This window comes from Oncorhynchus kisutch, linkage group LG5, assembly GCF_002021735.2.
Source record: "Oncorhynchus kisutch isolate 150728-3 linkage group LG5, Okis_V2, whole genome shotgun sequence".
In the NCBI taxonomy this organism is placed as follows: domain Eukaryota; kingdom Metazoa; phylum Chordata; class Actinopteri; order Salmoniformes; family Salmonidae; genus Oncorhynchus; species Oncorhynchus kisutch.
Genome location: NC_034178.2, coordinates 40,071,822 through 40,096,060, shown reverse-complemented (window position 1 = coordinate 40,096,060; position 24,239 = coordinate 40,071,822). Strand labels below are relative to the sequence as shown.

Here is a 24,239-nt window from a genome sequence, read left to right as displayed (position 1 = left end):
CGTGACAGAGTCTGGAGACGCCGTGGAGAACGTTCTGCTGCCTGCAACATCCTCCAGCATGACCGGTTTGGCGGTGCGTCAGTCATGGTGTGGGGTGGCATTTCTTTGGGGGGCAGCACAGGCCTCCATGTCCTCGCCAGAGGTAGCCTGACTGCCATTAGGTACCGAGATGAGATCCTCAGACCCCTTGTGAGACCATATGCTGGTGCGGTTGGCCCTGGGTTCCTCCTAATGCAAGACAATGCTAGACCTCATGTGGCTGGAGTGTGTCAGCAGTTCCTGCAAGAGGAAGGCATTGATGCTATGGACTGGCCCGCCCGTTCCCCAGACCTGGGACATCATGTCTCGCTCCATCCACCAACGCCACGTTGCACCACAGATTCTCCAGGAGTTGGCGGATGCTTTAGTCCAGGTCTGGGAGGAGATCCCTCAGGAGACCATCCTCCACCTCATCAGGAGCATACCCAGGCGTTGTAGGGAGGTCATACAGGCACGTGGAGGCCACACACACTACTGAACCTCATTTTGACTTGTTTTAAGGACATTATGTCAAAGTTGGATCAGCCTGTAGTGTGGTTTTCCACTTTAATTTTGAGTGTGGAGAGAGAGAGAGAGAGAGAGAGAGAGAGAGAGAGAGAGAGAGAGAGAGAGAGAGAGAGAGAGAGAGAGAGAGAGAGAGAGAGAGAGAGAGAGAGAGAGAGAGAGAGAGAGAGAGAGAGAGAGAGAGAGAGAGAGAGAGAGAGAGAGAGAGAGAGGTCTCTGACTGCGTGATTTTCAAAGCTTTCTTCCTTTGATGTCTGGCCACTTACCCAGACACACACACCCAGGAACGCTCGTACACACAAACAGACTCACACACATCTACACTTACATAGGACGAGACACTTTTGTTTCCCTGGCGATAGCATGGTGGCACTCAGTAACCAATAAGGATCTTCTCTTACTTGCTTATCAAAATACTGTAGTATACATCAAATTATTTACTACATGATTTAGATCGGAAAGCACATAAATTATTTGAAAAATAGATTATGCATCTGTAAGCATTGATTAAAATCTGAACTCAATTCTTGTGAAAATAAATAACCCAGCTAATTTCCATGTTTCCCTGTATGCTTGTTTTATTTTATTGATTAAAAAATCCAACCACACATCTTACAAAAGAAAAGAAAACCATCAGGACACTGACATCATAGCACACTGTTTTACAAAAGATTGTTCTGTTGGAGGTTCATATCCCCCCAACATACACACAGGTGCTTTTACAAAATGTAAATTAATACTGCACTAAATTGAGAAAATAAAAACATCTAATAAATTAGACATCTAATAAATAGTATATATCATTCAATGGTTCATGTACAAAGCTGAAATAAGATTGTGTTAATAGTTATCTCAAAAAAAATATTTCTTCAGAGAGCAAATCAGAGAAAATAAAGGCAGGTGTGTTTATTATGCAAAAATAGATGTACAACTACCGATACGAGTAGTAACTAAAATAAAATATTTATATATTTGGATTCTCTACTATCTATTGTATTTACATTAAAAGTCGTGTGGCCTCATTATGTGCAGTGATGGATTTCTTCAACTGTTTTATGCATACATCATGTGTTAATAAATGTGTTTATAAAATGCCCAAACATAATTGTCAAAAACTAAACACACAAAGTACATTGCATTTGAATTCAGTCCATAAGTGCATCTTTTTCTCTCCATCACAGGGTCGGAGTTCAATCCGACATATGCCAAGTCTTCGGTGCCAACATTGATCCTGACATTTGATGACTTATGGCGACTTACAGTCAAGGAGGTTGCAGTGTTTAACCGACAGATTGTTTGTGGAGGAGACTGTACTAAAGAGTCCCATATCATTTCAAAGACGCATACATATATTTGCATGCATGCGAATGCACACAAAGTCATCATGGAATGATTACAATGGATGTTTCTTGTGGAGTTCTGTTTGGGTCAAGGGCCATTACGAAAACCATTTAAACCACTTTAAAACCATATTCACTTTAGACTCGCTGGATTAGCCTATATTAGATTGTATAACATATTCTGCCTACCTTTTGATTTCAAATAACAAAGACCTGTGAATGTAGGGATAGGTTAGGCTAATCATGTAGTTAAAAAAAAAACAATGACATCTAACCCAATCTCTTTTCAGTAACATAACGGGGTTCCACATTTTGTAGAACATTTTGAGACATACTCCAACTACTATTACGTAAGATTTTTTTGTGACAAAACAACCAACATTGTGGATGAAAAAATGCCGCTAAAAACACTTCTCAAAATGCCTTATAAAATGAAAGGAAAACTTATTGAAGTGGCACAGCAGTCAGAGACAGGAACCTCTACATCAAGAGGTGGAGTCGCCTGAATCAGCCAACTATACAGGGTTGTCAGCTGTGTCACAAAACATAACTGAACAATATAACAGCCCCTACAGTGCTGAACTATGCAAAGGCATTGTGGAGTTACAATAACAAAAATCACAACTTTTCTAGAAAAATGGATAATTAGTTGGGAGTCTGACCCCAAAGGGTGTAAAAGCACTTTCAGGATGAAGTAGACCTTGGTATGGCTGGAAGCCACATTACATACTAGACCCTGTTTGAAAGGAAGCCTGTTGTGAGGGACTTCAGTTTAGTTTTAGCGGGGGGTTACGCTCATATTAGCATGCAGTGAAACAGGCGTACGTTGCTTTTCAACAGTTTGCTCTTATGAAGAAGCGGATGAGTGATTCCAATGATCAAATCTACTGTCATATTCAAGGCGCCAACTACCATCACTAGTGTCAGAGTAGAACATATTTCAACTAGTCCTATGATTTCATAGTGTAAAATTCATGCTCATGGGTATTGCTTGGGAATTAAATATTACATGTACACATACAGTACTTTTACAGCCAAAAAGTATGCACCCAATCTTTGATAACATTCTTGTAACAGTGCTGTAATTCACTAAGAAATAAACCTCATAAAAAATGACTCTTTATGATTTGATTTATTTTTCCAAAAGAAACAAATATTTCTAAAATAATCAAAAACCTATCTGGACAGAAGTTAAAAATTAGTTGGTAAAAAAAATATTTACATGGCATACAATGTCTTGAGGGTCTTGATTGATCCAGTAAATAATGTAGATCATAAACAGAGGGTCTGTGTAACAAAGATACATATTGTTATATGTAGCCTCAGACATCCCCTATGTGGAACACAATAACGATTCGCTGTGGTTTAGTCTCTGGACTGGCAAAGCAAGTCAAGTTGTGGTACGATACAGTAGAAGGCATTTCATTGAGGGTACTGCTCCCCCTGTTGGAAAACAGTACAAATGTCATATTTCAATTCCACAACAACTGCTCAAATTTGCTGTGGCTACAGTGTTGCTACACAGTATGCTCTGTTTCATCAAGTAACAAAGGGAACAAAAACACAAATTCTGAACTTTAAAATCATCCCTTACTTCAATGAGAAGTACTGAGACCTACATAAGAGACATACGCATGGATATCTAAACTGACAAAATGATTAAGGCAACAGACAAAATAAGATAAAATAAAAGTAACTTGGCGGTGACCGTTGTATAATTGAAGACCCCCCTTTTCGTTCTACTAACCATCTACCATTCCAACCCACCTTCTGCCACCCATGTCCCTGCTCCCACCAAGTTAGTGTTGTGATAAGAAGAGAAAGGAGCTAGAGACGTTGAGACAGGGGATCGGGAGGGGGGATCGGGGCATCTGTTCTCTGCTTGGTGAAGATGCCTGAAATGTAATGACAACCAGTGTGTCAGTTTAGTAGTCAGTTTGCACGCAGTTAGTGAGTGTTCCCCTCAGGTTGGGGTGGCCAGAGAGGGTTCAGGGCCGGGCCTCATCAGCGGGAGTGGAACGAGAGGAGAGGGGAGGGACAGGTGCTTAGAGCTGAGAGTCAGCCCCCAGGCTGTTGAGCTCCTCTGGCGAGTGCTTCTCTCCACCAGTGCCAGCCGACTGGCGGAACCCGGCCGAGATCTCATCAAACGTCCGGCCCTTGGTCTCAGGCACCTTGAAGTAGGTGAAGATGAAGAAGCTGAGCAGCAGTATGGTGAAGATGACAAAGACATAAGGGCCACACAACTCCTGTAGGGTGAGACGGAGAAGAGAAGAAGAGAGAACATTGATGACACAGTTTATTAAGCAGTGGGCTCCAAACAAACGTGTATTCAAACTACCAGCTCATATATATCAAGATTAGTATTTCTACAACATTTACCATGTTGAGCATCTGACTAACAAGATTGTGCTCAGTGCTTACCTCTACATACTGGAAGGCCATGCCCACTATGAAGTTGGCAGTCCAGTTGGAGAAGCCAGCCACAGCGAAGGCCGAGGGCCGGGGACCCTGGGAGAATAGCTCAGCCACAATGAACCAGGGGATGGGACCCGGGCCGATCTCAAAGAACGCCACAAAGGCAAAGATGGCCACAATACTCACGTAGGACATCCATGGCAGCTTGTCCTGATGGAGGACAAACAGACAGCAGGGGGTTAAACTACTGGTATTCATTCTACATATTACATTGACAAGGACTAGTATGAAAAAACAAGTGTTTTTCCTCATTGATTCCTTATGAGAGCTGCTACCAGTATGTGAAGTGTGTTATAGTTAGTCTAAGTACCAGCAGAGCCAGAGCGATGGTCATCAGGACGGCAGCGCCTGCCATTCCTATCAGCCCCAGCAGGTGGAGAGACCTGCGTCCAGCACGCTCCACCACAAACAGCTGAGGAACGGAGAGAGGATTAAATTATACTGTCTAAACACAAATTAAGTGCATCATGCATCATGTGCACCAAAAATGACACAAACACACCCGTATCTGCCATAGTTACTCACCGACACCACAGTGAAGGCCGTGTTGACCACACCGGCACCAATTGTAGCATAAACAGGCTGAGCAACTCCGGCCTTCTCAAAGATACGGGTAGAGTAGTAGAAAACCTGGAGGAAACCAACAGCATAGATTAAAGTTACAAAATAGACATGGCAGTATAGGTGTTTGTATATGTGGAGTGTGTGTTAGTGGTGAGAAGTATGAGAAGTAACTCACAGCGTTGATGCCAGAAAGCTGCTGGGAGAGCTGGAGCATGATAGCGATGAAGATGGGCTGGCGGTAGAGTGGCGAACGGAACAGCTCTAGGATGGTCACCTTCTTCTCCCTCATCATCTGCCTGGCCTCCTCCTTCATCTCCTGCATGTCTGCACTTACGTCTGTGGTTCCACGCAGCTTCTTCAGGACTGACAGGGACAGAGAGAGAACGGAGGTTACATTACAGTCTGCTAGGGCTGGGTCACTCCATACCTGGTAAATTCAGACAATTCAGGGATGAGTTTAAATTCAACTAATGAATTGAAAATAAGCCATTATTTTAGATTCAGAATATTTTCAAGTCATTCAATCTGACAGACCTGAAATTGGCTGAACTGATGACATATGAATGTGTGTTTGTGTGTAAATGTACTCTACTCACCAGTTTTGGCCTTGTTCTCCTCGTTGCGGTTGATGAGGAGGAAGCGGGGGCTCTCAGGGCAGAAGGGCAACAGGGCACACTGCGCCAGGGCTGGGATGAAGGTGAAGCCCAGCAGGAAGGGCCACAGAGACGCGTTCCCCAATAAGGCCTCCATGCCAAACACCTGAACCAAAACACATCGTTAGACCACCATCAGATTAAGCCTTCTTGTGCAAACTACCGCCATACCTTACTTATTTGTTAACCTAAAGACGTATGAGCAGCCAGACCGAGCCGGTCTCAGGGATGGCTAACTCTGGAGACCCCTCGACCTATAATAATAATAATATATTCCATTTAGCAGACGTTTTTATCCGTAGAGACTTGCATGCGTACATTTTATGTGATCCGGGCAATCAAACCCACTATCCCGAAGTTGCAAGCGCCATGTTCTATCAACTGAGCGGTAAATCCGTTTTTAGTTTTTTTGCATGTTACGTGTGGAATAATCTCCAAAATCAGACATTTTATGATTTGGTGCTTCTAGGGCAATTCAGACGGCTGATTGAGGACATATTTACTAAAACATATATTTATTTTCTATGATTGTGTTCTGTATTTCTGTTTTGCTTTGGTAGTGTATTGATTTTTTTGTAATTACTGGGCTCATCTGTAAATGAGACCCTGGTCTCAGCCGGACTCCCTGTCAAAATAAACATTTTGTTACTTTACAGCCTTAATCAAAAATGTTTAAAGTTGTTTATTTTCCTCATCAATCTACACACAATAACCCATAATGACAAAGTAAAAACAGTTTTTTAGAAATGTTTTCTAATCTATAAAAAAAACGGAAATATTGCATTTACATAAGTATTCAGACCCTTTACTCAGTACTTTGTTGAAGAACCATTGGCGGTGATTACAGCCTTGTGTCTTCTTGGGTAGGACACTACAAGCTTGGCACACCTGTATTTGGGGAGTTTCTTCCATTCCTCTCTGCAGATCCTCTAAAGCTGTCAGGCTGGATGGGGATGGTCGCTACATAGCTATTTTCAGGTCTCTACAGAGATGTTCGAATCGAGTTCAAGTACGGACTTTGGCTGGGCCACTCAAGGACATTTAGAGACTTGTCCCGAAGTCACTCCTGCATTGTCTTGGCTGTGTGCTTAGAATCGTTGTACTGTTTGAAGGTGAACCTTCGCCCGAGTCTGAGGTCCTGAACGCTTTGGAGCAGGTTTTCATCAAGGATCTCTATGTACTTTGCTCCGTTCATCTTTCCCTCGATTCTGACAAGTCTCCAGGTCCCTGCCCCTGAAAAATGTCCCCACAGCATGATGCTGCCAACACCATGCTTCACCGTAGAGATGGTGCAAGGTTTCCTCCAGGCGCTTGGCATTCAGGCCACAGAGTTCAATCTTGGTTTCATCAGACCAGAGAATCTTGTTTCTCATGGTCTGAGAGTCTAAGGTGCCTTTTGGCAAACTCCAAGCAGGCTGTCATGTGCCTTTTACTGAGGAGTGGCTACCGTCTGGCCACTCTACCATAAAGGCCTGATTGATGGAGTGCTGCAGAGATGGTTGCCCTTCTGGAAGGTTCTCCCATCTCCACAGAGGAACTCTAGAGCTCTGTCAGAGTAACCATCGTGTTCTTGGTCACCTCCCTGACCGAGGCCCTTCTCCCTCGATTGCTCAGTTTGGCCGGACGGCCAGCTCTGGGAAGAGTCTTGGTGGTTCCAAACTTCTTCCATTTAAGAATGCTGGAGGCCACTGTGTTCTTGGGGACCTTCAATGCTGCAGAACTGTTTTGGCACCCTTCCCCAAATCTGTGCCTCAACACAATCCTGTCTCAGAACTCTACGGAGAATTCCTTCGACCTCATGGCTTGGTTTTTGCTCTGACATGCACTGTAATCTGTGCGACCTTATATAGACACGTTTGTACCTTTCCAAATCATGTCCAATCAATTGAATTTGCCACAGGTGGACTTCAATCATGTTGTAGAAACACCTCAAGGATGATCAATGGAAACAGGATGCATAGAGTCTCTTAGCAAAGGGTCTGAATACTGTAAACAAGGTTTTTGCTTTGTCATTATAGGTAGTGTGTGCAAATTACTGAGGATTTGTATTTATTTAATACATTTTAGAATAAGGCTGTAACATAACAAAATGTGGAAAAAGTTAAGTGGTCTGAATACTTTCCGAAGGCACTGTATTATCCATTACTCTCCATATAATATCCCTGTGGCCACTGGCACTGACCTGTGCCATCAGGATGCCCGTGACAATGCCCAGCTGGTGGAGGGTACCCAGGGCTCCTCGAAGGGCAGTGGGGGCCACCTCACCCACGTACATGGGTACAAAGCCAGTTGAGAGGCCGGAGTAAAGTCCCACCACGAAGCGCCCGATGATCAGCATCTCCCATGAGCCACTCATCTTAGAAAAGCCCATGAGAGCAGCGGAGACAAAGGCCAGCACGTTGGCCATGAGCATGGAGTTCCTCCTGTGGGTACCACAGAAATAGTCAATTACAATTACTGTACAAACCTTTACATGTCACACATATTAAACAGTACATAGGCCATCCACGTCATATAATCTCACATAACACAGTTGTAAATAAACATTGTAAAATTACGTATTTACCTGCCAAAGCGGTTGACAAACAGGCCCACGGAGAAGGAGCCGAAGATACCGCCGACAGAGAAGATGGCGACGGAGACGGACCACAGGGTGGTGAGGGAGGTCTTGGTGATGGGCTCCTGGTAGCGGTTGAACCATGTCTCATTGAGGAACCTCTCAATAACCTAGCAGAGAAGGCAAACGAAACAGTGCCAAAGAAAGAAATCACTGTCAATTGTTCACTAGTTTTTTTATTGAAGATTATTGTCCTCATTGCCATTGGCCAGGTGACTGCTGTTTTGGTGTCTGGCCAGTAGATGACGGTATAGGATTGGTTTTCAGGGCCATGTTTCGTACGAAAAACATTCTGAACGTTGTAGATAGAATTGCCACAAATAGAGCCGGCATTCTTATTCTACATGTTAGAGATGCATGTTTGTTCTACATAGTATATTTCTATCTGAACGTTCCAAAAAGTTGCGTCCTGCTGAACACGCCCCTCGTTTTCCTTCAACAAGGAAGTTTATGAAAGAGTGAAGTGTTGGGTTTCAGCCCCTTCCCCCACAGTGACTTATCAGTGTTGACAAAAATACATAAGTCCGCCCAGCTTGTGATGGAAGTTAAGCTGTACAGGCTGGGAAGAATGTGCCCTCTATCTAGCACTTCTAGCACTCAGCACTGAGCCCTGAATCCTCCTGTCCTTATCTCCCAAATATCACCGCTGGCTCCTGTCATGTGCTTTGCTGATAGATTATACAATATACTTCTTTACCGATACTTACATTACGCTGAGTGAGTCATATAGAACTGATAATGTATGTATAAGTCAGCTGAGTGGTAGGCTGTTCAAGATATGGCATAGGGTATATCATATTTTATACAGACCCAGAAAGTTATCCTAATTATTCTGCAAAGAAGTGATGACAAATCTAATATAGTCTAGCCTAGTCAGCCTAACACTGTCCAATAAAATCAACATTCTTACAGATAGAGAATGTCTGGTGTCTGACTCAAGACCTAGCAAGCACCTGGCCACAATGAAATACACTGTTCATTCATGACCGTTGACCCTGCTCTGATTAAAGTGTTAATGCCTCTGTGGACTCCTGGCTAGGCAGGCAGTCAGGTCTGTCTGTGCTACAAGGTGCCCAATTTGGAGCGGGCAGGGAGGCAGAAGGACAAACAGGACAGCAGCCCAGGGCCCTTGAGAGACACCTAATCTAATCAGTGCTGCACTCTTTAGAGCGGAGGGCCTGCGTCACAACAACCAGCATCACTCCATCCCTAATCATAGAGAAAGAGAGAGAGAGAGAGGGAGGGGGAGGTAGGTTGGGGATAATCTAGGGTTTCCATATATAGTAGCAACGCTGTTCTCACATTTACCCTAAATCTGGATGTGTCTCTATGTTCAGCAACACTGTCGTTTCTGTGAACACTTCCCTGCACTCTGTATGTTGCTCCTAAACAGCTGTGGCATGGTGTGGTATTACTGAGCATGTGTCAGTGTGCTTGTTTTATTAGAATTGTTCTTTCACTTTGACATTGTAGAGTCTTTTGTGTAGACTGTTGACAAAAAATGGCCATTAAATCAATTTGAATCCCACTTTGTAACTCAACAAAATGTGGAAAAACTAAAAGGGTTTGAATACTTTCTGAAGGCACTGTATGCAGTAATCAATATCAGTAGTACTATAAAATAATGTAAAACAGTGCTGGATCACAGACAACAATGGCAGCGCAAGGTAGCCACTTAAGACATAATGACAGACAGATGAGTGTGTAATGGAGCAATAAGTTGTCTCCTGAGAGGAACACCAGGACAGGAGTAAGCTCAGACTGCAGATTAGTGGGATGAAGGGACATGTCCACAGAGCCCTCATTTGACAAAGTTAAGGTAGAGGGCCTGTGTGTCCCGTGTATCTAGAGTAGAGGCTGACCAATATGTTTTTAGGGGTCCGATACGATTTACGTTTTTTTTGGGGGGGGGACAAAACTTACTGATACCGATATCTGCTGATATACTGTTTTACGCCAGGGAAATTAAAAACTAAACAACTGTCCAAGAACTATGCTTCAAATGTTGATTTCTTACATTGTGACAATAATGACATATCATGAGAATGGTAAGCATTAGATTCGTGTTTATCATCCTATTTATTGAATATCAGTTATCGGTGGAATTATTGTCCAATACTGATATAGCAATAAAAGCCAATATGTAAGGGATACATTACCTTGGAAATAATGGACAACACAGCGGGGCGAAGTGGAGCTGAGTCCCTTTGCAAAGTTCATTTTTCCAAAGTAATGTACAGAATGGTAGTGTTTATCCCGCTTATACCACAATTGCCAAAGAAAACAATACTTACGCACACATTTACCAGTAAAATAATATATATATATTTTCCTTTTTTATAAGCAAATTCATACTTTCTTATCATTTGGTTGCTCTCATCATTCAGCAAAGTAGCTGCATTTATGTTTATTTAAGCCATTTTCTATTGACATTCATTTCAATACACCCATAACAACGAGCTGATGATGCCCCCATTTTGCCTGCCATAGCTAGAAAAGTTGGCCTTCTCATCAGGACACTTGTTGACACTGACTGCAAGTTACAAGGAGATCGCACTGCATATCAAACACTAGGCTTGAAGCTAGCTAAATAGTTTGTTGCTAGTAAACGTGCCAATGTCAACCGAATTCTAAAATATCAGTTGCTGAAATCAGCTGGTCAAACTAGAAACATGTGGGAGGATTTGACAACTTTCGTGGCGGAGGGCAGAGGAGAAATGTATGTTCATCACTCACCACGTCAGGTCAACAGATGCTCCCCAAAAAATATGTCTCTGCAAAAACAAATCAATGCTAGTAAGCCAGCTATTTTTTTCCCTCATTGGACCTGCATTTATAATGTATTCAATTTTAGCTTGTGTGGTTGTTGGATTAGATTTCTGTAACTTTGTAGCAAGTACTGTCTGCATGTGTAGGTGGATATTGCGTCATGATTGCAAGGTGTCCTGATATCTTTTCAAACTTCTTTTGGCTTGTGTCCATTCTAGTATGTCCTTCTAGCCAATCAGAAACAAGTATTCAACAATGCTGTGGTATAACATCTGATATTATTGGTAAACCGATATATCGGTCGAGCTCTAGTATACTGGCAACAAGGCACCTGGAACTTTGAGCAGAGCTGAGCGCCACAAGGTTTGTTCAGACAAAGAGAAATATTGTGTGGCTTAGCCCTTTTACCTGAACTAAGAGATTCTTATGGAGCTTTCAGTAAACAAAACCATTCTGTAGAATTAGCACCTACAGTAAAAAGCTGTCCAGGGGATACACTTACATATGCAACAGTTTGAAGGAGTAGGGTCAAAGAAACGTGTTTAAGTTAATGGAAAAGAGGTTCATTTAATTGATGGAGTCACATCTCACTGAGAGCTCCTAAATTACAGTGCCTTGCGAAAGTATTCGGCCCCCTTGAACTTTGCGACCTTTTGCCACATTTCAGGCTTCAAACATAAAGATATAAAACTGTATTTTTTTGTGAAGAATCAACAACAAGTGGGACACAATCATGAAGTGGAACGACATTTATTGGATATTTCAAACTTTTTTAACAAATCAAAAACTGAAAAATTGGGCGTGCAAAATTATTCAGCCCCCTTAAGTTAATACTTTGTAGCGCCACCTTTTGCTGCGATTACAGCTGTAAGTCGCTTGGGGTATGTCTCTATCAGTTTTGCACATCGAGAGACTGAATTTTTTTCCCATTCCTCCTTGCAAAACAGCTCGAGCTCAGTGCGGTTGGATGGAGAGCATTTGTGAACAGCAGTTTTCAGTTCTTTCCACAGATTCTCGATTGGATTCAGGTCTGGACTTTGACTTTGACATTCTAACACCTGGATATGTTTATTTTTTAACCATTCCATTGTAGATTTTGCTTTATGTTTTGGATCATTGTCTTGTTGGAAGACAAATCTCCATCCCAGTCTCAGGTCTTTTGCAGACTCCATCAGGTTTTCTTCCAGAATGGTCCTGTATTTGGCTCCATCCATCTTCCCATCAATTTTAACCATCTTCCCTGTCCCTGCTGAAGAAAAGCAGGCCCAAACCATGATGCTGCCACCACCATGTTTGACAGTGGGGATGGGGTGTTCAGGGTGATGAGCTGTGTTGCTTTTACACCAAACATAACGTTTTGCATTGTTGCCAAAAAGTTCAATTTTGGTTTCATCTGACCAGAGCACCTTCTTCCACATGTTTGGTGTGTCTCCCAGGTGGCTTGTGGTAAACTTTAAACGACACTTTTTATGGATATCTTTAAGAAATGGCATTCTTCTTGCCACTCTTCCATAAAGGCCAGATTTGTGCAATATACGACTGATTGTTGTCCTATGGACAGAGTCTCCCACCTCAGCTGTAGATCTCTGCAGTTCATCCAGAGTCTTCTCCTTGTATGAGCTGAAAGTTTAGAGGGACGGCCAGGTCTTGGTAGATTTGCAGTGGTCTGATACTCCTTCCATTTCAATATTATCGCTTGCACAGTGCTCCTTGGGATGTTTAAAGCTTGGGAAATATTTTTGTATCCAAATCCAGCTTTAAACTTCTTCACAACAGTATCTCGGACCTGTCTGGTGTGTGCCTTGTTCTTCATGATGCTCTCTGCGCTTTTAACGGACCTCTGAGACTATCACAGTGCAGGTGCATTTATACGGAGACTTGATTACACACAGGTGGATTGTATTTATCATCATTAATCATTTAGGTCAACATTGGATCATTCAGAGATCCTCACTGAACTTCTGGAGAGAGTTTGCTGCACTGAAAGTAAAGGGGCTGAATAATTTTGCACGCCCAATTTTTCAGTTTTTGATTTGTTAAAAAAGTTTGAAATATCCGATAAATGTCGTTCCACTTCATGATTGTGTCCCACTTGTTGTTGATTCTTCACAAAAAAATACAGTTTTATATCTTTATGTTTGAAGCCTGAAATGTGGCAAAAGGTTGCAAAGTTCAAGGGGCCGAATACTTTCGCAAGGCACTGTATGTTTCCTTTAACGGAGTGAGTAGCACTCTCCTGGCTTTCTCCTCACCTACAGTCTGGCAGGCCCTTCTGGGGCATGGAAACACTCCTTTACACATGAATCACATCACAGAGGTCCTCTAACGGAGAGAGCCTTGGATGAGATAGGCCTACGTCAAGTTATTATTAGCCCCCTTCTTTACACGTGTTGCAGGGAACATCTTGTCTGGCCTAGACAGGCACAGGGGCAGTCCTGTCTGGGAAAAGGTGTCAGTGACGATTTGAAAACGGTGTCGTTGGGATAAATATAGACAAGCCTTCCACGCCCAATTCCGATCAGACACATCAGCCCCCCCCCCCCCCCCCCCAATCTCATCCCTATGGACTCACCTTCTGAGGGGCGTTGATGACACCTGTGTTGTAACCGAACTGCAGTGAGCCAATCACCGCTGCTCCTACTGTTAGCATCAACTGGAAGGTTACTTGCTGCAAAGAGACAGGAGAGAGACTCAGTTAGAAATCACCTATCCTCCAAATCTTGTAGGTACCTAGAGTTGACAGGCTTATTGTATTATGATAACAAATCTGTAGGCGAAGTTATCCCATTGATGCCATTCCATATAGGCCTAGGCTAGATAGGCCTTTAGGAATATTTGAGTGAGAACCTAGGTACTGTACTGTAAGGGTTAATCAACTTAGTTTTACAATAACCATTGACTTCATCCTGTTCTACTAGTTAGACAAGTCATTTCACTATGAACACCCTGAAGAGTGACAAGCACAATGCCCTGATTCTCCTGACTCATGTCCTTTGCATGGACCTTCTGTGTTGTTTTGACTACACATCACTTTAATGAATGTGGCCCTGGTAATGTTTAAGTTCCTAAATGCTTTTCGACCTCCTCCAAAATGTAAAAATAACTTGCCTAACTTGAGCTGCAGTTTCCGTAGAATGGGCTAGTATCCGACATTGTGCAATAGGTGGTTGTACTGCACCAAATGTGTGTGATAGTGACGCAACTTGCAAGAAGGCAATCTAACCTCAGTCCAAGCAGACAGGAGGGGAGAGTTCATCCTCAAACTGTCCACCTCGGGTGGTTGAATGTAAATATTGGTGCATTAGGATCATGTGTCCACACCCAACTCTCTCAGAGGAGTGGTGGTTAAGTCCCAGGCATTGTTCTTGTTCCGGTTAGTTCTAAAAAACATTTGATGGGCTTAATCCCAGTGGAGCCCCAAGACAGGCAGAGATTATCCTCATGCCATCAAGTTAACATCACACATAATCCTTTTCAGATGAGCCATTATGCCACTTTCACATTTCATGTAGTGTGTCTGTGGCTAAGTCAGTATTGTAGTCATTTTTTTTTTTTTTTGTAGTCATATTGGGGTTTAGGCTACCCATGAGTCGATTTTTTGAGTTGGTTACAATCGTGAACAGAAGAGGCATGCTTATACTGGTAATGGGAGTTTTCCACTGTTTGGGAGTTGTCTGTATCTGTGGTGATGTTTTTATAGTGACATGGCTGTTCTGTTAAAGTTAGCCTTAGTGGTTCACACCAGTTGTGATGGCAGCTGAGATCCTCTTTCTTACTCATGTTGTGATGTGACTATATTGGGATTCCAAACTTAAAGCCAGTGTAGTTATGACAAGGTCCCACATGTCTGTAAAATGTGTGTGAAAGTGAACCACCCCAAAACTATGACACATACGCTTTAACACATTGTTACAAAAAGCACTCAACTATATAAACTAAGATATTGAACTTTCATGATTTCAGCGTTGCGTCATTGGTTGTTATAGCCTAAATGTGTTTCTTATTCATGGGTTAAACTAGGCCCACTAGCAGGACTATCTGACAGGGGAAAAGGGGTTATATAAGGCAGCTTTTAAGGGCACTAGTGAAATAACCCTACCTCCCTTAAAATATTTGTTGAGAAGAAATACTCAAGGCTATTCTAAACAGAGGGGAGGAATAGCATTTTTGTGAATTCTGAGATTCTTGCCTGGGGGTATGAAGAGGGTAGGAAGCTAGAAAGTTTGGAAACACTCTGTACAGTGTAGCTCAGTAATAGAAGCCCAAAAAAGGGCAGGCCTGAAAGTTTTGTGGGCCCACCCCACAGTAGCATGTTGACCAATAAGGTTCCACACAATCAATGAGTAGATGGGGTTCAACGAGTGCATCACTGGGTTGTTATAACCAGCCCAAGTACAGGATGTGAACACACACCACACACAAATACACATGTTCAGGAATCCAGAGGTTTTAAAGCTATTGGCTAGGTTCTTAAAGGAGCCATGCTTCCTTTCAGTGAACCAGTTATGTCATTCTTATATAGACAATAACTCACTTTCGTAAAAACACCAGTTTCGAAATTATCAAGAGAGACAGTCTTCCTTCAACACTACACTCATAGGCTACCTCCATCTTGTTCACTCAAAAGATGTGCAAGTTTTAAATGGCCACTGCTTGAGTGAGTCTGGGACTCTTTAACACAGCCAAACTGGTTTGCAAATACTCCATAAATATGGAACTTCACTGGAGTGTGTGTGTGTGTGTGTGTGTGTGCGCGCGCGTGCGTGTGAGTGTGAGGAACTATGAAACACTCCTCTGTGACATTGCGTTTAAACTAGATACCAGTGTGTAGAGGGAGACCATGCCTTCCCCTGGCCTAAACACACACACAAACACACACACTGCAAGGAGGAAGAGTTAGGGCAGATCTTGTGTTCTATGCTATCAGAAAACATTCCTTCCTGAAAGGGGATGGTCATGTATCATTTACCTAGGAAACAATGAAGTCACACCCTTCAGCTCGGAGATGGTTGTCGCAGCCTTACAGACTAATACTGGCCCTTTAACACATAATGTCACCATCTTTTTAAAACAGCTGGCGTCACCAGCCGTGTTAACATTCCGGATAAAGATGTATTAATTTGCATTCAAATGTTTACTTTGAGTCTTTTGATTAGTTAAGCTATACAAAAAGACCTTGTTATCACATGATGACTGATGACTCATGCCCATGTTCAATAAGGAACTAAAGGTACTGGTTATATAATAAAACAACATTGTCAATGAAAACAGCTTTCAGTGAGACAACAAAATCAGGAGAGTTTAACTGGCATACTGACAGCATACAAAATCTCTTACCATTTTTAGAACTTGTTTATGTTAACATTTTCCTGGTTCTGTCAGCGCAACCGAACCTCCATGCAAATAAATCTCCTTCTCCTCATGAGTGAGTCTGTGAATTTCTGCCCAGTCACGGTGATGTGGCTGGCGAATTGTTGACTGTGGCTTTAGGCTTAGTTGGTTATAATTGAATTCATCTAACTTGGAAAAACACAAATTGAATATTTAAATATACAACCTTTTTCCAAAAAAGTGTTTTGCATGATTACAATCAACGTTTACGTTTCAGGCCTGCCTCATCTAATGCCTCATCGGTGATACCTCTTCACAACGATGTGATGATGCATGAGATCGTCTGGGCTTGAGCAAACATCTAAATTGATCATTCAGCCTGTCCCTTGAGCAACAGTTTACTCAACAAAGTCCAATAGTTAAATTCTTGGAGGTAGTTAGGTAAATGAGATCTACTTCATAAGATCAACACAAGCAGTCCAGACGCAGTAGCCAGTTTATACTGCACTGATGAATGACGATGGTGAGACTGTTCTTAAAAGGAACGAGGAACAGGGGTTGGACCAAAGTTGTATGTAGAGTTCCAAGTGTAAGATATAACCTTTTTTCACATAAGCACTTTGTTGCCTAATGTCTGTGACCAAAGCCCTAAAGCAGACACTACTGGTTTTTGGAGGATGTCTGGTGAAATAGAATTACTTCCTGCTCTGTAATGTTTACAGCCACATCTTGCCTGTAAGTGACACCTAATACGCAATAGTTTAGTTCCAGTGAATTGAATCACCTTTGTCTATAATCTATAATTGTCAGTGGTCCCTCTCTTCTAACACCCTAGCCTCTTCTAAAATTACTGCTGGTACACGTTGCATCATATTGAGTGATAGTCTGTGAGTAAACTGTCGTGAACAGATCTACGTAAACATAACTGGTATCGTAGAATCTGTCTGGAAGGAATGGGATGCCTGGGATAATGAGCAGCAGTAGTTCCTGTGTTTGGCTTTTTTCATCACTGGTTATTTGGACAAATCATTCTTTATGTAATTTATCTTTGTTTCATCGTGTCGTTTTTTCTTCATTTTCTTCAGTTTAGTCACATGATTTCTCAATTTGCAGTACATTTGCCCATCAGTTGTGCAGCCAGACTTATTTGCCATTCCTTTTGCTTCATCCCTCTCAACTAGAGGTCGACCGATTATGATTTTTCAACGCCGATACCGATATCTGATTATTGGAGGACCAAAAAAAAGCAGATACCGATTAATCGGCTGGTTTTATTTATTTATTTGTAATAATGACATTTACAACAATAGTGAATGAACACTTCTATTTTAACTTAATATAATACATCAATATATAATACATCAATAAAATCAATTTAGCCTCAAATAAATAATGAGACCTGTTCAATATGGTTTAAATAATGCAAAAACAAAGTGTTGGAGAAGAAAGTAAAAGTGCAATATGTGCCATGTAAGAAGTTTTAGGTTGTAGTTATTATAGGAATTATCGGACTATTTCTCTCTATACCATTTGTATTTCATATACCTTTGACTATTGGATGTTCTTATAGGCACTTTAGTAATGCCAGTGTAACAGTATAGCTTCCGTTCCTCTCCTTTCCCCTACCTGGGCTCGAACCAGGGACACATCAACAACAGCCACCCTCGAAGCATCGTTACCCATCGCTCCACAAAAGCCGCGGCCCTTGCAGAGCAAGGGGAACAACTACTTCAAGGTCTCAGAGCGAGTGACGTCACCGATTGAAACGCTATTAGCGCGCACCCCGCTAACTAGCTAGCCACTTCACATCGGTTACATCAGCCTAATCTCGGGAGTTGATAGGCTTGAAGCCATTAACAGCTCAATGCTTGAAGCACAGCGAAGAGCTGCTGGCAAACGCACGAAAGTGCTGTTTGAGTGAATGCTTACGAGCCTGCTTCCGCCTACCCCCGCTCAGTCAGACTGCTCTATCAAATATCAAATCATGTACTTAATTATAACATAATAACACACAGAAATACGAGCCTTAGGTCATTAATATGGTAAAATCCGGAAACTATCATTTCAAAAACAAAACGTTTATTCTTTCAGTGAAATACGGAACCGTTCCGTATTTTATCTAACGGGTGGCATCCATAAGTCTAAATATTCCTGTTAAATTGCACAACCTTCAATGTTATGTCATAATTACGTAAAATTCTGGCAAATTAGTTTGCAACGAGCCAGGCGGCCCAAACTGCTGCATATACCCTGACTCTGCGTGCAATGAACGCAAGAGAAGTGACACAATTTCCCTAGTTTAATATTGCCTGCTAACCTGGATTTCTTGTAACTAAATATGCAGGTTTAAAAATATATACTTCTGTGAATTGATTTTAAGAAATGCATTGATGTTTATGGTTAGGCACATTCGTGCAACGATTGTGCTTTTTTCGCAAATGCGCTTTTGTTAAATAAATCATCCCCAAAGTTGTCTGTCTTTGTTAGGAAGAAATATACCCTGACTCCTTTGCACAGAACGCAAGAGAAGTGACACAATTTCCCTAGTTAAAAGAAATTAATATTAGCAGGCAATATTAACTAAATATGCAGGTTTAAAAATATATACTTCTGTGAATTGATTTTAAGAAAGGCATTGATGTTTATGGTTAGGTACATTCGTGCAATGATTGTGCTTTTTTCGCAAATGCGCTTTTGTTAAATAAATCATCCCCAAAGTTGTCTGTCTTTGTTAGGAAGAAATATACCCTGACTCCTTTGCACAGAACGCAAGAGAAGTGACACAATTTCCCTAGTTAAAAGAAATTAATATTAGCAGGCAATATTAACTAAATATGCAGGTTTAAAAATATATACTTGTGTATTGATTTTAAGAAAGGCGTTGATGTTTATGGTTAGGTACACATTGGTGCAGCGACAGTGCTTTTTTCACTAATGAGCTTGTTAAATCACCCTAGATAAACTAGTAATATCATCAACCATGTGTAGTTAACTCGTGATTATGTTAAGATTGATTGTTTTTTATAAGATACGTTTAATTCTAGCTAGCACCTTACCATGGCTCCTTGCTGCACTCGCATAACAGCCTGCCACGCAGTCTCCTCGTGGAGTGCAATGTAATCGGCCATGATTGGTGTCCAAAAATGCTGATTACCGATTGTTATGAAAACTTGAAATCGCCCCTAATTAATAGGTCGACCTCTACTCTCAACTATTCAATTTCTCATCAATCCACAGGGACTTAACATTTTTTTACAGTCATTTTCTTAATGGGTGCATGCTTATTAATCACTGGGATAAGCAATTTCATAAATGTGTCAAGTGCAGCGTCTGGTTGCTCCTCATGACACACCACGGACAAACAAATATTCTTTACATCAACAACATAGGAATCACTACAAAACGTATTGTATGACCTCTTATATACTATATTAGGCCCAGCCTATGGAACTTTGGTCTTCCTAGATATGGCTACGATATTGTGATCATTACATCCAATGGATTTGGATACTGCTTGAAAGCAAATTTCTGCTGCATCTCTCCTGTGCTGTTTGTAACTACCCTGGTAGGTTGACTGATAACGTGAACCAGGTTGCAGGCACTGGTTACAGTTTGAAGCTTTCCAGGTTGCTGGTACTAGTTACAGTCTGAAGCTTTTTCTTGAGTGGGCAGCCTGATGGAAGCCAGTCAATATTTAAATCAACCAGAAAATATACCTCTCTGTTGCTATCACATACATTATCAAGCATTTCACACATGTTATCCAGATACTGTTAGCACTTGGTGGTCTACAGCTGCTTCCCACCAGAATGGGCTTTAGGTGAGGCAGATGGACCTGGAGCCATATTACTTCAACAGCATTTAACATGAGATCCTCTTTAAGTTTTACAGGAATGTGGTTCTGAATATAAATGGCAACACCTCCTCCTTTGGCATTTCTGTATTTTCTGTAGATGTTATAACCATGTATTGCTACCACTGTATCATCAACGGTATTATCTAAGTGAGTTTCAGAGATTGTCAGAATCTTTTACTTGCAAATGATTGATTTCCTGAACCTTGTTCTTAAACAACATATGTTAACGTGGGCTATTTTTAGCACTTTCTGGGAGACTTGATTGTTTTCATTGCTTTACTGGGAAGCTTGGCAGAGGCAGACATGCTCATGTTATTTATGTTAGTGCAGGGTGAGCTGCACACAGTGGTCTTCCTACTAAGGCACATCGCCTCATTGCTAACAGTATAACTCTGATTCATAGGCCCATGATTACTGCATGCAATAGCTGTGGGATCAGCAGAGCCATTCAGGGCAGTTAGAGGGACATAAATTATGCTACTTACATTGTGTCTTCCAATGCCCCTAGGATAATGTACATTTGCTGAAGCACTATGACAACTCAGCAACACAATGGTAGGGATTAACTGAGCTGGGCTTGAGTCCTGGTCTTAAACATACATAGCGGTCAATGGATAGACTGGGTGGTAAGCATACAGACAGACTGTTGTCAGACTGTCTGATACTAGACATACGTGTGTATTTAAGATCCATCTCATTTCACACTGATTCTGGTGCAAGAGTTGGTTCAAACCTAACACAATCTCAGATACAGTATAGCTCTCAGGAGAACAAGAGAATAGGCCTTACAGATGTAACCAAACTCTCCTTCACATGAATAGCAATTAGCAGAGAGGTCAGTACAGTGTGTACAATGCCTTCCACTTCTTCTAGGAAACTAATTAGGCTCTACGTTTGTGCCAGTTTCAATTACAGCATTCCCAGATCTCTTAATCCAATATTTTATAGAAAAGAGTCATTAGGCCTCATTAGAACAAACACACTGACACATACATTAAAGGGCATACTGAAAGGGCAGTCATGCAGAGGGAAATACAGCTAGTGGACCGTCTTGAAGGAAGGCAGTGGATTGAGTGGAATTAAGCTTTTAGAAGGAAGGAACTGAATGCCGGCTTTGGGCTTAATCAAAAGCCTAAACTGTCAGCTCTGCCAAAAATGTAACTGTTTCTGAGAGAGTTATTCCACTCAACACAGACCAGGTCAACTGTATGCTTGATCCCAATTACCTTGTTTCTTACCCAAGAAAAAAAGAGGCCTCCACTGAACTAAAAACAAAGCCTATTGTTTAGAGTCGAGCTTTGAGAGGACTCACAATTTGTGCCCTAACTGCCCATGAATTCAGTCATGTTTTGATTGTTACGCTTTGCGCCGGAGGGGAAAAGCGCTATTAGTTGAATGCTTGTTATCTAGTCTATAAAGGGAACAAAGATGTTAGACTGTATTGTTATTTGGAGAGAGGAAGTTAAACAGCCACTAGGTGAGCAGTCAAACATGGGAGATGTCTATCTGAATAGGTGTATCAAAGTGAGGTCAAAAGGTACTACTTTGCAGACAGATGGGACAGAACATCATGTGTGCTCAGAGGTGAGTAAGGACAAATGCTTAATATTATGCACACGTGATTGAACCATGGCTGGTGACAGCTTGATGGCTTTTTGGCTGTTCATTTTCAACCACACCCTGGGTCACCAACACCTGCTTCCACCCACACGCTGACTGTACCTTCCCTGCCCTGCTGCACACACCCAAAGATCATAAAACCAGCCCGGTATGAAAATCCCAACCACGAGATGCTGATTAATAACACGCTCAGCGCGGTATTAGCCTGGACGCACACTCAAAGCTCAAGCTGCCTGTCGAAAGCAAAACACTAGCCTAATGGGAATTATGGCTTTGACCCCCTGGTGTTTTCCTACTGTGAGTATTCCCCTTTTCGGACCGCCCCTGGCCATCTGCAGTCCTGGTATCTGTGGGAACAGAACAGGACCATTCCCATCACGTCCATGACATAGCTTTCCAGCTGAGCGCCAGGAAATCACACAGCTCTGCCAAACCAAAAAAGGGGATACAGAAAAATAACAATTGACATGTTCACCATGTCAACCAGAAGTAAACAGTAAGCGAGGACTGGGAGGGACTTTGAAATTGTTAGGGGGTTAACTAACCAAACAGGATCAGCGGTAAGAGTCAGCCATATCAGAGACCAGATGAGTCACGTCTCTTCCTTTTACTACTGTAAACCAACAATAAGCAAATGTTACATTGGACAAATAAATAAATAATAAAAAAGTGAAGACCTCATATACTGTGATAAAACAGATCATCTCAATCTAGACATTAATGTACTGCCTTCCCGTGAGTAATGGCATCATGTTTACATGATACAGGCATGATGTCAACAGAGGGGGATGCAGGTTTATTAGCCAGGATACAGGTATTTATCATCTTTAAAAAGGGATTATGAATAGCTAATTAGGGGCCACACACGTAGGCATACCGCACGATACGATTTGATGCTGGCGCGCATGCTTCATTTCCCCAGCAGCCGGATATCCCACTGCGTCCAAATATGCTGGTGAGCAGCACAGCGCACATGATTTACATTTCAATTGAATGAAACAATGAAATGCTGAGTCAGCTAGTGTAACTTCTTGAAAAAAAGTCTTACCATTCTGAACCCATTGACATTAACAAGCTAACCTAACCAGTTTTTCAGACAAGCTAGCTTGTCCCCCTCTCTCTCTCTCTCTCTCTCTCTCTCTCTCTCTCTCTCTCTCTCTCTCTCTCTCTCTCTCTCTCTCTCTCTCTCTCTCTCTCTCTCTCTCAGAGGCACAGACAGACACACAAACACACCGTTTTGTATATTGGTTTCTAAGAATGCTTCTAACTAGTCGTTAGCCTCACTTAAGAGTCACAATTACCTTGCCGCCTGAATCCATCGCCGCAGCGTGGCTTGTCGATATTATTGCTGGAAATTTGTAAATGTCAATACTTTAGTTTGGGTAACTTCCGCGGGTCTTCCTTTGGCTCAGACGACGTGTCTCATTTTTACAGATTCCCGTAAAAAAAAGTATGACTGATACAATAGGTCATAAAAAATAGTAGCTTCTTCTTTATTTTCAGAGTAATTCTTTGTTTCCAAAATGACTTCAGTTCATCTTGTTTATTCCCCCTGTGTTATTTCTGCCAGCTCAAAATTTAAGATTAATTATGTCCCAAAGTTTTCTTGGGTTTTTGAAGTAGTTCGTTCTTCGAGTAGCCTACAGACTGCTCTTTATGGAAATAAAACCGTGAATATATGTCCTCTAGTCCGACTACAGTGATTGGCTGACGCAAGAGTTTAGTTCGGCCCATGGAGGTGTGTAGGAGGCCGGTTTCTATCTCTGAACTTCTATTGGTTTAAACGTGCACCGCTTTCACGAGGTTCCGACATTAATTCCGAATAGTGTCACGTCGTTGTGTTGAAGAAATAGGGTAGGTAGTTGTGTTAAGCACATCCTCCTTAATCTGTTTAATTGCACTGATACATTTTCTGGTGTTATTACAATTTGGTGGAGGCGCGAGCCATGTAATAACATGGTTATTATTATACTGGTCCGACTCATGCACCAAGGGGGCGCAAATTTACCCACCATTGCTGATAGTTTTAGTTCATGGCGTGAAATGACACTGACAGTGGATGATGCGCCACCTTTTCATCTAATTTGCAACCCCCAAGTAGGCTATTTATAGGCTAACGTGATCTTGCCCACTATTAGGATAGCATCTCCATACTTAATAATACTTAATAATCAGTACTTTATCCCAATACTAACAGAGAACAGGTAGCCCAGGCCTTCTAATGATAACTTTGAAGGACAGTCCTGATTATTAGGCACACACAAGACAGCATCCAGTCAGTCATCCTTTGTTTCTAAGCATCTTGCTGTATCCCTGTGTGTTCAGTCCTTCATAAACAATGTTTCAAACATCCAACATCTGATCTTTGACCAACGCTGGTGATGTGACATGGGTGCCCTCTATTCAAAACCATATTGTGATGGAGATGTTTGTTATTAGAGGCGTGTAAAAACAAATATTTTCATGTGAAT

At 41.9% G+C, this 24,239-nt stretch overlaps 1 protein-coding gene across 2 annotated transcripts; it reads right to left on the bottom strand.

The window, feature by feature from the left end:
• Positions 1-1,103: 1,103 nt before the first annotated feature.
• On the bottom strand, positions 1,104-23,444 carry LOC109891028 (solute carrier family 2, facilitated glucose transporter member 1-like). 2 transcript variants are annotated; one of them, XM_031825042.1, is made up of 12 exons: positions 23,070-23,427; positions 22,314-22,381; positions 22,065-22,193; positions 13,534-13,629; positions 8,142-8,302; positions 7,758-7,998; positions 5,519-5,681; positions 5,098-5,285; positions 4,884-4,988; positions 4,669-4,770; positions 4,305-4,508; positions 1,104-4,129 (listed from the first exon to the last, which is right to left on the bottom strand). In XM_031825042.1, the coding sequence occupies exons 3-12, from the start codon at positions 22,098-22,100 to the stop codon at positions 3,929-3,931; spliced, it is 1,497 nt and encodes a 498-aa protein (XP_031680902.1). In that variant the 5' UTR covers positions 22,101-22,193; positions 22,314-22,381; positions 23,070-23,427; the 3' UTR covers positions 1,104-3,928. The 2 variants fall into 2 exon arrangements, with proteins under 2 accessions (XP_031680902.1, XP_031680903.1); XM_031825043.1 differs by lacking the exons at positions 22,065-22,193; positions 22,314-22,381 and having other exon boundaries at positions 23,070-23,444.
• Positions 23,445-24,239: the final 795 nt, after the last annotated feature.

Bases quoted from the DNA above. Each gene is read 5' to 3' on its own strand.
- LOC109891028 (XM_031825042.1), bottom strand. From the start codon at position 22,100: ATGGCCAGGGGCGGTCCGAAAAGGGGAATACTCACA. The intron at 13,630-22,064 runs GTAGGAAAACAC...GTCTCTTTGCAG, and splicing joins CGAAAAGGGGAATACTCACA to CAAGTAACCTTCCAGTTGAT. The intron at 4,771-4,883 runs GTGAGTAACTAT...TCCGTTCCTCAG, and splicing joins CGGCCTTCACTGTGGTGTCG to CTGTTTGTGGTGGAGCGTGC.